The following is a 14302-nucleotide window of genomic DNA, read 5'->3' on the forward strand; positions in this document are numbered from 1 at the left end:
ATGGAGGAGGACGAGGCGGGCGTGGAGCCGCGGGGTCCCCCCGGGCGCCGCCGCTCGCCGAGCCCCGGCCGCCTGGACGTGAGCTCCAGCCGCTTCGACCCGCTGCTGGCGCTCTACTCGCCGCGCACGCCGCTGCCCTTCCCCGCCGCGCCCTGCTTCAACAACCTCGCCGCGTACGAGAGCTTCCAGCGCGGCCTGCGCCGCCCGCGCGGCCGCCGCGCCGCCCGTTGGCCATGACCCTCTGGGTCTGCAGCTCCTCGTAGGACTGGGGGCTGCCGCCGCCGCTGCTGCTGCCCCTGCCCCCGCCGCCCCCGCCCGCCGCGCCGCGCCCGCCGCCCGCGGGGCCCGCCGGGGCCCGCCCGCCGCCGACCCCGAGCGCATCCAGCGGCTCCGCAGCCTCATGGTGAACGCGGGCCCCGAGCAGGACGCGGCCGAGGGAGGAGCGGCGGCGCCGCGGCGGCGGCGGGCACCGCGCAATGTCCTCACCAGGATGCCCCGTAAGGGAGCGCGGCCCCGGGGGGGCTGAGCGGCGCTGGGGCGGGCGCTGGAGCCGGGGCTGGGTGCCCTGGGAGGGAGCGGCACGGTGGGGTCCGGGGGGATGGCGAGGGGGGCTGAGGTGGGTCGGGAGATGCGGCTGTGCCCGGAGTGCAGTTGGGATGGAGTTTTGGGGAGTTTGGAGGTGAGAAGAGAGCGGTGGCTGGAGGAAGCGGTTGGGTGGCAGCGGGGCGTGGGTGGGTGACAGCGGGGGGATGATGGCGTTCGGTCGGAAATGGTACTTGGGTGGTGAGGCACTGGCACAGGTTGCCCAGGGAAGTTGTGGCTGTCCCATCCCTGGAGACGTTCAAGGCCGGGTTGGACGGGACTCTGAGCAACCTGGTCTAGTGGAAGGTGTCCCTGCCCGCAGCACAGGGGTTGGAACGAGATGATCTTCAAGGTTCCTTTCCAACCCAAACCACTCTGTGATTCTATGAAATGGTGTGCTGGAATGAGGAACAGCATTTCACAGAGCTGCTCCCGCAGAGATGACACTGACTTTGTTGTGGTCATGTCCTGTCTGACTTGGTGTGGTGATGTCTGTTTTTTGGTTAGTGACATACATCCCCTTGGTTTTAAGAGGAAAAGGGATGAGAAACTGCTGGACTTTCAAAAGTACTATTTTAGACCAGGAATCAGATTTGAGTCCATGCAGCTTATAGTTAAATCATAACCACAGGGTGAGTCTGTAACACACTGCTGTTACTTGGTTACTAACCATACATCCTGCGGGCATAAATACAGCACTGGCGTTTCTGTTAACATGATGGCAGAACAGTAGATTGAGGTGGGAGGCAGCTCTGATGTTGCTAAATTCATCAGTTGTGATGATGTACAAGTTTCTCGGTATAAATGTATATGTGCAGTTGTGGTAATACCCCCTAAACATTAAGGGGTTCCACTTCTGCACCTACACTGAGGATCAAATGGCATTGCTATCAAATGAGATGTAACTTTAGTGCTCTTAATTAACAATACTGGGGATTTTTTTGAATCAGTATCGCTTCACCACCATCACCTTAATGTTCTTTACATAAAAAGACAAAGCCCAAAATGTTCAGTTCTACCCAAAGCAGAACTTTTTTCTTGCTTAGACACCAAAACACAATGTATTCATTGCTATATGTTATTAATCCTGGTACTTAAGAGCATCAGGATGATGCACAGGCAGATTTAGGTGCATGCAGAGCCTGGTCATTACAGCCCCTGGTGCTTGCAGAAGAGGTGTGTTCCAAAAATAAATTCCTTGCGTTGGAAGGACAAATATGCATTGCATATTTTTTCTGAGATGTCAGGTTGTTTAGAGGGTTTTGGATGATGTGTTCTGCCCTTTTGATCAGGTAAAGCTGGAGGTTTGCCATGGAGAAGCCAGAACCTTACACAGCAAGGAAAAGTGGGCAGTGTAGATTTGGTAGAGCTGTATAGTGTTTTCCAGGGTGCTGACAAGCAGAGGCATAGTTGGAAATAAGGATTGTATTTGGATTTTTATAAAAAAGTGTAGATAAAATTTATATGTAAAGAGAATATTGGAATTTAAAATTAAAAAAAAAATCTAGATTTTAAATTACTATTCAAATTCTCAGGGTTGGTTAGAAAAAGTGCTGTTAACTGATTAAAAGCATCAATCTGATGTTGTGGTGGTGTCATCTCTGGTTCCCAGGGTGGATCTGTGAATTCAGAACATAAGTTTATCATCAGTTCAGCTGAAGGAGGCACAGAGACTCACAAAAAGACCCTCATAAGCAAAGCTGGGAGGTGCTGAGGTAGCTTATGCTCTGTGTGAAACCAATTTCCTCCAGTTATCCTGCTGGAGGGGGCTGGCAAGAGGACAATGGATCTCAAAAAATAAACGTGATTAGGTTAATTCAGAAGAAACTGCTTTAGATTTCCCTGCTGTGGCTGTGAATTACCCTGCAGCCCAATCCTGCAGATCGGCTGTCATACAGTAACTTTACACTCACAGGAAGCATTTTCCACTGTGCAAATCAAACCTTGAATACATAGTCCCTAAAGCACAAGGTGAGAGATCATCTCTGACTCACATATTTTATTAATATGAAGAACTGTGTGAGATTTTAGACCAAGTCTTTTCCCTGACTCTCGGTAGGAATTTTACAGCAACCCTGAGGCTGTGTTTGCACAGGCAAATGGGTACCTGTGATTTATCACTGTGATGGCTTCATCATGACGTGGGTGGAAGTGGTAAAGTAAATAAGATTTACCCTCTAGATGACTTACAGTTGCAGAGATTTCTAGTGTGCAGATGAGACTTGTGTGTGCAAAGTAAGGCATGTGTTGTACTGAATTCCTTCAGTTTTGCCCTGGCTGAAAGCATTATTGTCCTGTGGTTTAACATGGTTTCATTGCTGGCTGCTGCTTAGAGTCGTGTTCCTCTGCCAAAGATTTGTATGTCTTTGAAGGATGTTCGGTTGGCTGCTGAAATTTGAAGTGAAACAACACATTTTCATCAATTTAAAGTGGTCTGGTTTAGTTTGTTGAAGGATTTTGAGTCATTGTTTCAGAAATCTCCTCATAAAGGAAAGGAACACATCTGATACAATCCTTTATTCACAGTTCATAATTAATCCAGGGTAGCCTTAACAAGGCATTTGTCTTTTCTGGGAAACTAACTCTGCCCCCATGAGCTTTCTGTTCCCTCTGAACCACTTTTATTTACAATCAGCATTACTTAGCATGCATTTGAAATGTAGCTAAAAGATTTTCAGCTAAGGCTGATTCGACTGTGGTTTATGTAAAGCAAAACCTTCATGTTTTGTGAAGTCTTGGCTGTCCCCACCATAATAAGAATTTTGGTGGTCTGGTAATTGCAGCTGCAGTGTGTTACAGTGCTCTGGGGCTCCTCATTCCTTTTGCTGTGAAGACAAGTGTCGTGCCAAGATGTGCCACATTTGTACCTAGAGTAGATTTCTCCATTACTTTTTTTTCTCTCTCTCTCTGTATATGTAGTTACAAGATAATGTAGTGATAGAACAAGGGGAAATGGCATAAAACTGGAAGACAGTAGGGTTATATTAGATATTAGTAAGAAATTATTTACTGTGAGAGTGGTGAGGCCCTGGCACAGGTTGCCCAGAGAAGCTGTGGCTGCCCCATCCCTGGAAGTGTTCAAGGCCAGGTGGGATGGAGCTCTGAGCAACATGGGATAGTGGAAGGTGTCCCTGCCCACAGCAGCAGAGTTGAAACTGGATGATCTTTCAGGTCCCTTCCAACTCAAACCATTCTATGATGCTATTCTATGATTCTTTATATTTTGTTGAAGACTGGTGACGTTCTCTTTCTGTTTTAGTCCATGAAGGCAGCCCTCTGGGGGAACTTCATCGCTGTGTCCGAGATGGTGTCAAAATCAATGTTCACATCCGCACTTTCAAAGGGCTTCGTGGAGTCTGCACAGGGTTTCTGGTTGCATTTGACAAATTCTGGAATATGGTAATTATTGTTCCAGCTCTTGATTTATACCTGTTATATTGAAAACTTGAAATTTGCAACAGGTTTAAGCGGACAGCATTCCGAGAGGATTAATGTGGTATTGTGGTGCACAAACTAATTTGCTCTGGCACCAAGTGCTGGGTTTCAGATGTAAGTGGTGCTTAGTGTTGGGCTGGTCCATCTGGGAGGTGCCCAACCGTTTTAGAGAGGGTTTAGATGAGAGAGAAGCTTTGAAGAGTTCCCAGCATCTTCAAAGAATTCATGATTGTGGAATATAAGGAATATCAGAAGCTTCCAAAGGTTTCTCTGCAAAACCCAGTCTTTTTGTAGTGACTGTTGCTTCATTGTGTTCTTTCACTAAGATCACTGGGCTGTCAGTGACAAAAGCTTTTCCCTGTGCTCTACCTCATGAACATCTTAAAGACAGAGGATAGAAAAGCAGCAATTAAATATTTGTGAGCCTGGAGCTGTGAAAAGTTTGGAAATGGGGAGGTGGGAAGGATTTTGCAGGCAAGGCTCAGAAAGGTTTTGCAAGTAATGCAGAATGGATTTAACGCTTTGCTGCTGCTTTTATACCTCAGTACAATTTAGATGATTAACAAACCAGCTCCAAAGCACAGTTTGTTCTTTGGAGAGATGGATTTTCTCTCAGATAGAACATAATTTCATTATGCTTTGACACAGAGCTGGTCCAAAGCTGCTTAATGTCTTCTTTTAGTTTTGACCTTTCTGTTTCTTTTCTCTTCTTCCAGGCCCTGACAGACGTGGATGAGACTTACAGGAAACCAGTAATGGGCAAAGCTTTCTATGCAGAACCTCAGCTCACACTGACCCGAGTAGGTGACCATCTCCAGTTTTCTTTTTTTAATTGGTATCTCCTTTTTCAAAGTAGTAAAAGGGGAGCATTGATTGGAAAACTATTTTTACATTTGAAATATTTTACCTTCTTTTATTACAGATGACTACAAAATGACTTGAACTGAGGGGAAAAAAAATAACCCAAAATGTTTTCTGACCTTTTTGAAAGTACTTTGACAGTAGTTCAGTGCTACTAAAGTTCCACTTTAGGGCCCCTATTATTCAGAACATAGTTGCTACCACTGCTTAGTTCAATATGCTCTCTGGTTTTTGATTTATTTGTTCTGTGTGCTTTCTGCACTTGTGACTGATCAGGTCCATGTTTGTCCTGCCAGGGAATGTGGCAGAGCATCCCTCTGGTACACAGTCTGTGTCTGCAGCCAGTGAAACAACCTGGCTGTTTGGTCACTTGAGCTTCTAGCCTGGGTACTGTGGAGCTTGCTGGAGTGCGTCTTGCTTTGGAGCAAGACACACTCTATGATCCAGCTGCAAACAGAGTTGTTTACCAACCTGAGAACTGAAGAGATGATAAATGAACTTCTGAACAATGAAGGGGAAAAAAAAGTGACAGGGCTGTGCCTGTTGTATGGCAACAGCTCTGGGCCTTTTTGAACATCAGAGAAGCATCACAAAAACATTTAAACAGTTTCATTGTGAGTAGTTTGCTTTCAAATTCCTGCCATTTAAATCCGTTTTCTGATAGATCCCACCCTTCCTTTTTTAAAGATTAGTTAAAAATAATCAAGTTGTCATTGTTCCTTTAGCCCACTCTCACAGGGATTGGCTTTCCATCCTGTTGCTGGGATGAGACAGGCTAACCAAGAATCCTTCTCATTTGTCAGTGTTTCATAAAAGCTTGCCTGCTGCCAGAGTAAAAGCAGTTTCTTTCCCACTTTCAGCACCATGTATTCTTAGATTAATGAGTTCATGCAGTGCTCTGGATCTGCTGCTGTAGCTTTTATTATTTTTCTGTTGTTTGTAATCTGCTCACCTCCCAGAATACCCACACGGCAACTTTTAGTTTGCTTTGGGGAACACAAAAGGTCCCTCATTTTTTCAGTGTGCACCCTGTGCTAATGGAGACCCCTTATCTTAGGCATTCATGACACAAGGATGTCTCTAACACTGACAGCATTACAAGAGCACTGGGAAAATGAGCTCATGGAGCAACTTGGTGTCTCTCTGTTGCTCTTGACCAAAGTTAAATGCTACCACACAGCAGGGTTGCTCCCCAAATTAAATTCCTTGATGCTCACATAAAGACACTCATGACCGTGCAAGAGATCCATTCACCTTGTGTCACTGTTTGACTTGGGTAAGAAAACATTGTCTTTATTGGCGGTGAAGATTCTTCACTGACTGTGTCTTGTGAGCTCTGATTTAGGATCATACACACAAATACCACGTGTGGAACAAGCAGGCTCTCTTGTTTTATGAATGTGGTCATAGACACAAATGTCCTTTTACAGCTGTTTGACAGACTCAAACTTCAGGAGTCCTCGGGGAAGAAGGGAGCTGACTCAAAGACTGTCTCAGAGGAGCTGGCCCTGACAAGTGACTCTCAGACGCTGGGATCAAAAGTTGGATCAGGACGAGGGAGAGCAGAAGAGGAGCGTGAGAGGCAGAAACACTCGGGCAGAGCTGGAGAAAAGAAGACGCCAGGTGACAGTTTGGTTGCCGGAGGTGAAGCTGATGTGGGCGGCAGGACTGCCCACACAGAGGGTGCCAGTGCTGGTGGCGCCCGTGCACGAAGCCAGTCCCGGAGGAAAAGGCGGCCCAAGGTGGATTATCAACAGGTGTTCACACGTCACATAAACCAGATTTTTATTCGAGGAGAGAATGTCTTGCTTGTCCATTTAGCACATTGACTTGGCTGAGCTTTGGTCAGCGTATTTGTTTGATAGCATGACTTGCTGCTGCAGCTCCCATTGCTATTTAAAGTTGTCATTGAGTTTGATGGTACCATGGCTGGTTTCCCATTGCCATAACAAGGTAGGGGAAATAATTGTAAGTAGAGCATCCTGAGCTTGATGCCAAAGCAGCTTCCTTAGATCCCTGTTGGGGGTTTCAGGACAAGGTCAGCAATGGAGTTGTTTCTGTGATATGAGGGAGGTAAGCACAGATCCCACTGCTCCTTAAAAAGAAGCTAAATGGAGAGGATTGGAAGAGAATTTTGGTGTAATCTGTTATAGGAGCTACTTGTGGCACATGTTTAAGGAGCTTAAGATAAGATCTCCACCTGCAATGAATCAGAAATGCTCTTTTGCATGTTCTGAGAAATCTCAAGAGGAGATGGCTAATGAAACCAACAGTTTATCTGCTGCTGTTACATGGGTGTCCTCTTTTCCAGACATAATTCTGACAGTCATTTTGAAACAGTTTGTAAAAAGGTGGAGTGATATACTGCTGATGGCTATTGCCCTGTGTGATAGAAAACCTTTTAACTGAAAACTGCTCATCTAATGTGAGTGATGATAGGACTGTAATTTGTTTTCCATATCAAAGCTTAGGCTTCTCTTTGTAGTGCTGTGCTTTGGCCCTGTGTCACCAGCAAGCAGGTGATGTAGCTGATCCAGGGGCCTCCATATTTGGGGTTTATCTGTGAATGCTGTGGATGCAGATGGAAAATTGTACTGTTACATTTCATCCATATACTACTTAGTGTAATAGTGAAGCTGGCAAAGGTGTAGGGTTTTTCTCAGATGTGTCTGTGCTGAGCACACTTGTACTGTATCTAAGAGCCTTTCAAGGTCTCTGTTGAAACTAGAGGTGCTGTGTCTCCAGCAATTCCCATGGAGCAGAAATCTTCATGGGTCTTTCCTATCCGTGTGAATGATGCATCATCTAATTCCAGTTGAACTGAGCTTCGGAGGTGTGGCTGAAAATGTTTTGAAGTATAAAAGTCAAACTCAACTCATCAGTGTTTTATTTTAACAAGACTATTAAAGCCAGGGTTCTGCAGGTATAAACTGATTTCCAAAAGAGTCATGTGGAGAAGTTCAGGGTAAATGAAGCTGTTACATTATCTAATCTGTTCACTTCATTGTCCAAGGACACTAGAATTCATGCTGCTATTCCTGTATTCATCTCAACTGCCTTGTGCTTTGCAGCAGCTCCGTGTGTTTAGGATGAAGTTGGGAAATTGCTTTATATCAGGTCTTGTATTGCATATAGGGCTCATAAGTTCTTAAATTGAGTGACTGTTCTGTGGGTGACGTCGATGTCTGCTGCTGCAAATGCAGCATTCTGCTTGCTTGTCTTTAGGGGGATGTCTGGTGTTTGGGTGAATCACAGAAATCATTTAGCAGGGGTTCCTGGACACACAAAGCAGCTGGTTTTGCCTCTGGGGGAGCCTGAAGCTTCTGTCAACATTTCAGATGACAGGGGGCTTGGACAGCTGATGAGCTGAGCCAGTGAGCTGCAAACCCTGGTTCAGCCTGGGACAGAAGTGCTTCAGAATAAAAAGTGCTGTTGAGGCAAAACAGTTTCATCAAGAGCAAAAAAGAAAAGAAAAAAGTGAAATACTATCTACAGCTTCTTAATATACATTGCTTTATTGTAATCCCTTCCCACTATGAACTGAGACCAGGCACTGAAAAGATTCTTCTCTTAGAGGCTCTTGTTTCCTCTGCTGTGCTGTTCTTGTTTGTGTTCCTGTGCTCTGCAGTTCTTCCCTTTTTTTCTTCCCCCTTTCTCCTGTCAGTACTTTGTCTCTTCAGGATGTTCTAAACCCTGGTTTATGAAGACTGTTCTTGTATTCATCCTTAGTTGTTCTGGCTTTCTGAACTGTTCTTGGTTGGCTTTCTGTGTGGTTCCCAACTAACCAGAACCCTCACAAATTACTAGAAACATGTGAAGCTAGGAACAAGGTGCTTATTTCTGCTCCTGACTTCCCAGCAGCTTTTATTGCAAGTGAATATTTTCTTCATTCTGTTTTTTATTGTGGAGTTTTTTCCCCTCTCTTTTCTGACAGCTTTGTTTTTATTTCAGCTGCTTAGGATGACTCCTCTCTGCCTTTTCCATTCATGCCAGAGGCTGCTGGTTTTGACCTCTCCTCTTTCCTTCATATTTGCCCAAAGGATGTCAGACTACCCTCAGGCCTGTGTACTATGACATCTAATTGAATTCTTTACCTAACGTTCTTAATTCTATTTGTCTGCTTTGTATTGCCTTGTGCATTAAACAAGGTACAACTGCCATGAATGTTCTTCTGGCTGTCCTGCCCTCCTTCCTTGTCGATTGACACTTCCCCAAGTTCTCAGTTGCTACTGGAACTGTGTCTCAGTGTTTCCTTTAATCAGAAGTTTTTCTCTGAAACCTTGCAGGTGTTTGTTGCTTCACATTTACAAGTTCCTTTGTTTACATTTTATGAAAAATACTGGTGCTTAGACTTGCGTTTGTGCCTTGATTTTTGTATCATCCCTAACCTGTTCTTCCAGAATCATCACCTTGGTCAGCAAACCTGGTTAAAAACTATAGTTTGTCTACTTTTTTTGCACTACCTCATTACTAAAATGTTCCTCCTCTTTATCTGTGAAGTTGGTTAAAATTCTCTCTTCCAATTTAGATTTTATGGTTTATTTGTTGGTTCTTTGTTTGTTTCCTACTTTCCTGTCCACCTTTCTCCTTATTTCCAAGCTGCTTCCTAAATACAGCTGCCTCTTCTACAACTTCAGATCTTCCAAAATGTCTTCCTTTTCCCACTTTTTCTGGCATTAAAGCGCATTATTAAAATGCTGTTTTATGGATTTTGTCTCTTTCAAGCATCATGATTGTGATTAAGCAAGTGATCCTGTATGTGTGTTGTCACTTGCATGTTTAAAACTTCAGATAATGTTGCTCTTTAAATAAAATTGAATGTCATGTTCTGAAATGAATTCTTCTACCTCACCTAAGTATTCACATAAATCTGTTCAAAAAAAAAAAAAAAAAAAAAAAAAACCCCAAAAAATCAAATGAGCTTTGGTTTTGTTTTGTTTTTTTTTTTTTTCCTGGGTTTTTCTGTCCATGTTTTTTTTTTCCAAACTGAGCATCAAATTTTTGTTCAAAAAGCTGTCCGCTCCCAACCTTCCCTCTCTTGGTTGCAGTGTCACAAAGATGCTGTGAGCAAAGACACACCAAAGGAATGAGGAGTAGGAGCAGGAGACAGTCCTGTGAGAGTGAAAGAGGTTTGGGCAGGGAAGGATCCACCGGTTCCCTGTCCCATATTTCTAGGACTTTGCTCATCCTGGTGCTCAGCGGTGGTTCCTGAAGTCTGTTTGTGGTGAGGTACCGAATTATAGGGAGCAGTTTTCTGAACTAACTTTGAAGGAGTGTTGGGATAATTTGAGAAATTTTTAGGATAATTTCTAAAACAGCAGACAAATCCGAAACTTGTGAAATGTGGCGATGCCAGGTGCAGAAATGATGTAATGCCACAGTCTTGGATCGTGATGTCACAGAGATATCTCATGGTGTCATCGTGTATCTTTCCATTCCCAACACAGCCCAGCAGGGAGCCAAGTCTCAATTTTAAGAGTGGCAGTTTTATTTGTACAGTGAAGTGGTTTTGCCCAGTTTTTACCTAACACTTCTAAAACAGGGCTGTGGTAGTAGAAGAGGTAAGGCCGAGGGGAAAAAAGGAGCTTGTAAAAAAGTGTGGTTTTAGTTCCTTCTCTCAGCTGACTAGTCCAGCTTGTTAATTGCCTGGAAGTTTTTTTCCTGATCTAGAGAGGTACTTAGCACGTCCTCCCCAGGTGATTAATGAATTAATCAGTGAGTGCTGTTTTCCATCTGCTTCTTGTCCTTCACTTTTTGGATTCGTCATTTCTTTTGCAGCTTTCCCTCAGCAGGGCAAGATCTCACCAGGAATAAACCTGACTGCCTGCTGATTTTTCCCCCTCCCTAAGGAATGTTAGCCCACCTAGTTTTGAATCCAGATAGCCTTTGCCTATTCTTGATTTTCATAGTGTTCTCTTCACACTTCTGGAATTATTTGGTCAGAAGAATTATTTGTCTTGGATGATAGTGTTTTTGGAAGTAAACTGAAAAATTTTTGAAAAATAATTTTGTTACTTGTTTTCCTTCCCACAGTGCTAGGTTTTCCTTGTTTGCTGTTGCAGCCACCCACTTGCACCTGTGAATCACTGTGGGTGAAGAGGTGTCCAGGAAAAGAGAAGCAGAGAAAAAAAGGTGTCTAATTTTTATTGAATTTGACATTCTGCCCAACATGCTGCCTACACTCACCCTTTCTGTTTCTTACTGCCACTGACCTAAATGACACAGGTGGGGAAAATTACTTCATCCAGGGTCTTGAAGGAAAATGGAGAAGCAGCAGGGACAGCAAACTGAGTTTTTGAGGATGTTTATCTCCAGGTGAACTTCCCATCTCTGATCAAACAAATCAGAGTTATAACTACCAAATTCCACTGCAAGCTCTGCCACTGGATAAAACTGGAAGGCACAGTATTGCACCTTTTCAGGGGTGATGCAGTGATTCCCTCAGCCAGGCAAGCTCTTCCCTGAGAAGCTGCTGAGACATATGCCAGTGTCTGCCTCAGAGCATAACTGCAAAATACTGCCAATTACTATGAAGATTTTTGTCTCCTGCCTGCACAGCCAAGTGTAAAACATAAATGCTGAGGTCTGCATCATCTGCAGCCCAGAACTATTTCAGTTCATGCTTTTGCTTCTTGACATTGGCTTAAAAATTTGAGGTGTGTACTATAGCAATCCTAAGACAGCCTTCGTTATAACATTATGAAAAGCTATTACTTACTAGAAATAGTATTGGAAAACTAGAGTATTACAGAATTTGTGGAATTCTTATTGTAATTAAGATATTGCAAACCAGGAAAGGCTGAGAGAATTGAGATTCTCTCAGCTGAGACAATTAGGGATGACCTAATTGCAGCCTTCCAGCACCTGAAGGGAGCCAACAAGAGGGATGGAGAGAGACTATTTACAAGAGTATGTAGTGACAGGACAAGGGGGAATGGCTTCAAATTGACAGAAAGTAGGGTTAGATTACATATTGAGAAGAAATTCTTTACTGTGAGGGCAGTGAGGCCCTGGCACAAGTTGCCCAGAGCAGCTCTGGATGCCCCACCCCTGGAAGTGTTCAAGGCCAGATTGGATGGGGCTTGGAGAAACCTGGTCTAGTGGAAGGTGTCCCTGCCCATGGCAAGATGGAATGAGATGTTCTTTTAGGTCCCTTCCAACCCAAACCATTCTGTGATTCTGTGAAATGTGGAGAAAACTGTTATCCTTTGCTGCCGTCTTTTTTACTTATTAGTAGCAGAAAAAAACTAAGCCCTTTGGGAAAGGGTAGGCAAGGCAGTCTGATGGTCCTCGTCTGGGTAGGCACTGCAGGATTGGTGCACTTGATGGAGACTTTTCTTGATGGAAAAAGAAAAGGTGTGTAATTTCCTGTAAGTATAACATGTACCTCTCTGTACATTATCCCAACTGTAGCCTTTCATGGCATGCTGAAAGTGGGAAAGCAGGCAAAGAAAGAGGAGTGAAGAGGAATTACTCAGTGATAACTCCTTGACATGGAAAGTGGCTTTCTAGCCTGTGGACTTGGGCACAATCAGGCCAGCACTGGGCAGTTGTGCTCTGTAGGGGAAGGGGGGGATACAGAGACAGCCCTTGAGTGCAGCTTCCCTTGTGCTGTGAGCCTTTCACAGCACAGGAACTGCCCCTGGAATATCTGCCAGGCTCCTTCGCTAAAAACTGACATGTTTGATCCCACCTTTAAAATTTTGCAGGGGAAACCCAGTGGGATAAAAAACAAGCAAGCAAATTTGCCCTGTTGAGGCAGAGATGGAGGAGACTTGGTTGTCCTTGTTGGCTTCCCAGGGGTGCAGGAGAAAGGACTACTTTAGTGGAGAAATAGCAGAGATGTTTGTCTGGTGATGTTTACAAGTCCTTTTAGATGTCACTAAGTGCTCTTGCTCTTAGCTGTTGGCAGGGAAGGCCTGTCAGGGAAGGAAAATGCCTTCTGATGTTCCTGGATAACTATCTTGTTAGCTTCTAGCTTCGTAGTGTACACTTGGGTGACTGTTGAAAAAAATTAGTGCACCTGAGACTTTCAGTCAGCCTTGTATTCGTTTAGAATGAAAAACAGTTTGATCGGTTTGTGTGAAAACATATCCATCCTGTTTTCCTCTCAAAAGATCAGTGCTCTCCCTCAGGAAAGAAATGAAAGCTGCTCCTATAGCGATTGCTTCTGATTTTCACTACTTCAGAGCAAAGTGCAGCTGTGTCCTGTGTGTTCAGTGAGACACATCACTCTGAGAGGAGGAAATGAGAGAAGTGTTTGGTTTGCCTGAAACTAAAATGGGCATTAGGAGGGGAGCAGAGGCATTGACCTCTTTTCGGATAGTGCACACATCCACTGTAGTTGGACAGACTGGGACTTGTTGACCCATCAGTCACCTATAGAGCTTCCTTAAGGAACCACAGAGGAGCAGCATGACCTGCCAGACTGACGTGGGACTGGGAGTCAGAGGCTGACAAATTCTTATCTCTCTGCTCCTCACTGTGGCCTGCACAAGTCACTTTGTTCCCTCTCCCTGACGCTCCACAGCTGCAACACTTCTAAGAGCAATCCTTGCCTGTCTTGCAAGGATCTGGGGAGGTGGTAAGTGCAAAGTATTGTTATTAAAACTATCCCTGTCAGGTAATGCAGGTACATCCACCATCTGCCCTCTCCAGGCACGTGACTGTTAGACTCACACCTTGGCACATGAAACCTGTGCGGGGTATCAGGTACAACAATGCACTTCAGTCTTGAAATTACTGACGTCTTCAAGGACTTCAATATCTTGTTTCACAGCTGCAGTTCCATGTTTGGGTCAGATGGTGATAAATGAGAGTGTAACTTGTTTGTAATTCCTTCTCTCTCTTCCTAAATATTTTGTTTCTTAGGAAGCTGATGCTGCTATGAACATACTGAATAATACTGAATTTGCAATATCCTGCTTTCCAGATGTAAATGTTTATATTTAAAATTGCTATGACTGCAATGCAATAAATATATCTGTGTAACAGTTTGCCTCAAAGTGTGATTTTTTTTTTTTTGTGCTCTGCCAATACACTTGTGTCAGGGATGGAGCTCCTACTGTGGTGGTGAGGACCCCCTGGATGTGGAGACCACCAGGTTTGGATACAGCATTGCTATCTAGTCACATGGTTTGTGAACAAACCTCTCATGTGTATTGAAAAGGGTATTAATCTACAAAATAGGAATATAATTATACCTGTCTTGTAGAAGTGCAGAAGGGAAGTGAACTTCATGTTGAAGAATGTAACAACCATTGGCCTGATCACTCAAAGGTCTATTTCCTTAGTATGTGGTCTTCCACCACGCCACATGGAGATGGTTTTTCAGGAATTGGGGAGGTCCAGAGCCAGCATCCAAGCATCTGCTCTGGTGTGTGCATAGCCAGTGGGGAACCTGTCTTCCAGGAATCTTTCTATT

General features: G+C 44.3%; 1 protein-coding gene across 1 annotated transcript; it reads left to right on the forward strand.

Annotated features, from left to right (window-relative positions):
• On the forward strand, positions 1-9772 carry LSM11 (LSM11, U7 small nuclear RNA associated). Its single transcript, XM_017828162.1, has 5 exons — positions 1-218; positions 304-497; positions 3842-3981; positions 4734-4817; positions 6309-9772. The coding sequence occupies exons 1-5, from the start codon at positions 1-3 to the stop codon at positions 6705-6707; spliced, it is 1035 nt and encodes a 344-aa protein (XP_017683651.1). The 3' UTR covers positions 6708-9772.
• Positions 9773-14302: the final 4530 nt, after the last annotated feature.

This window comes from Lepidothrix coronata, unplaced genomic scaffold (assembly GCF_001604755.1).
Source record: "Lepidothrix coronata isolate B3197 unplaced genomic scaffold, Lepidothrix_coronata-1.0 Scaffold146, whole genome shotgun sequence".
Classification (NCBI taxonomy): Eukaryota; Metazoa; Chordata; class Aves; order Passeriformes; family Pipridae; genus Lepidothrix; species Lepidothrix coronata.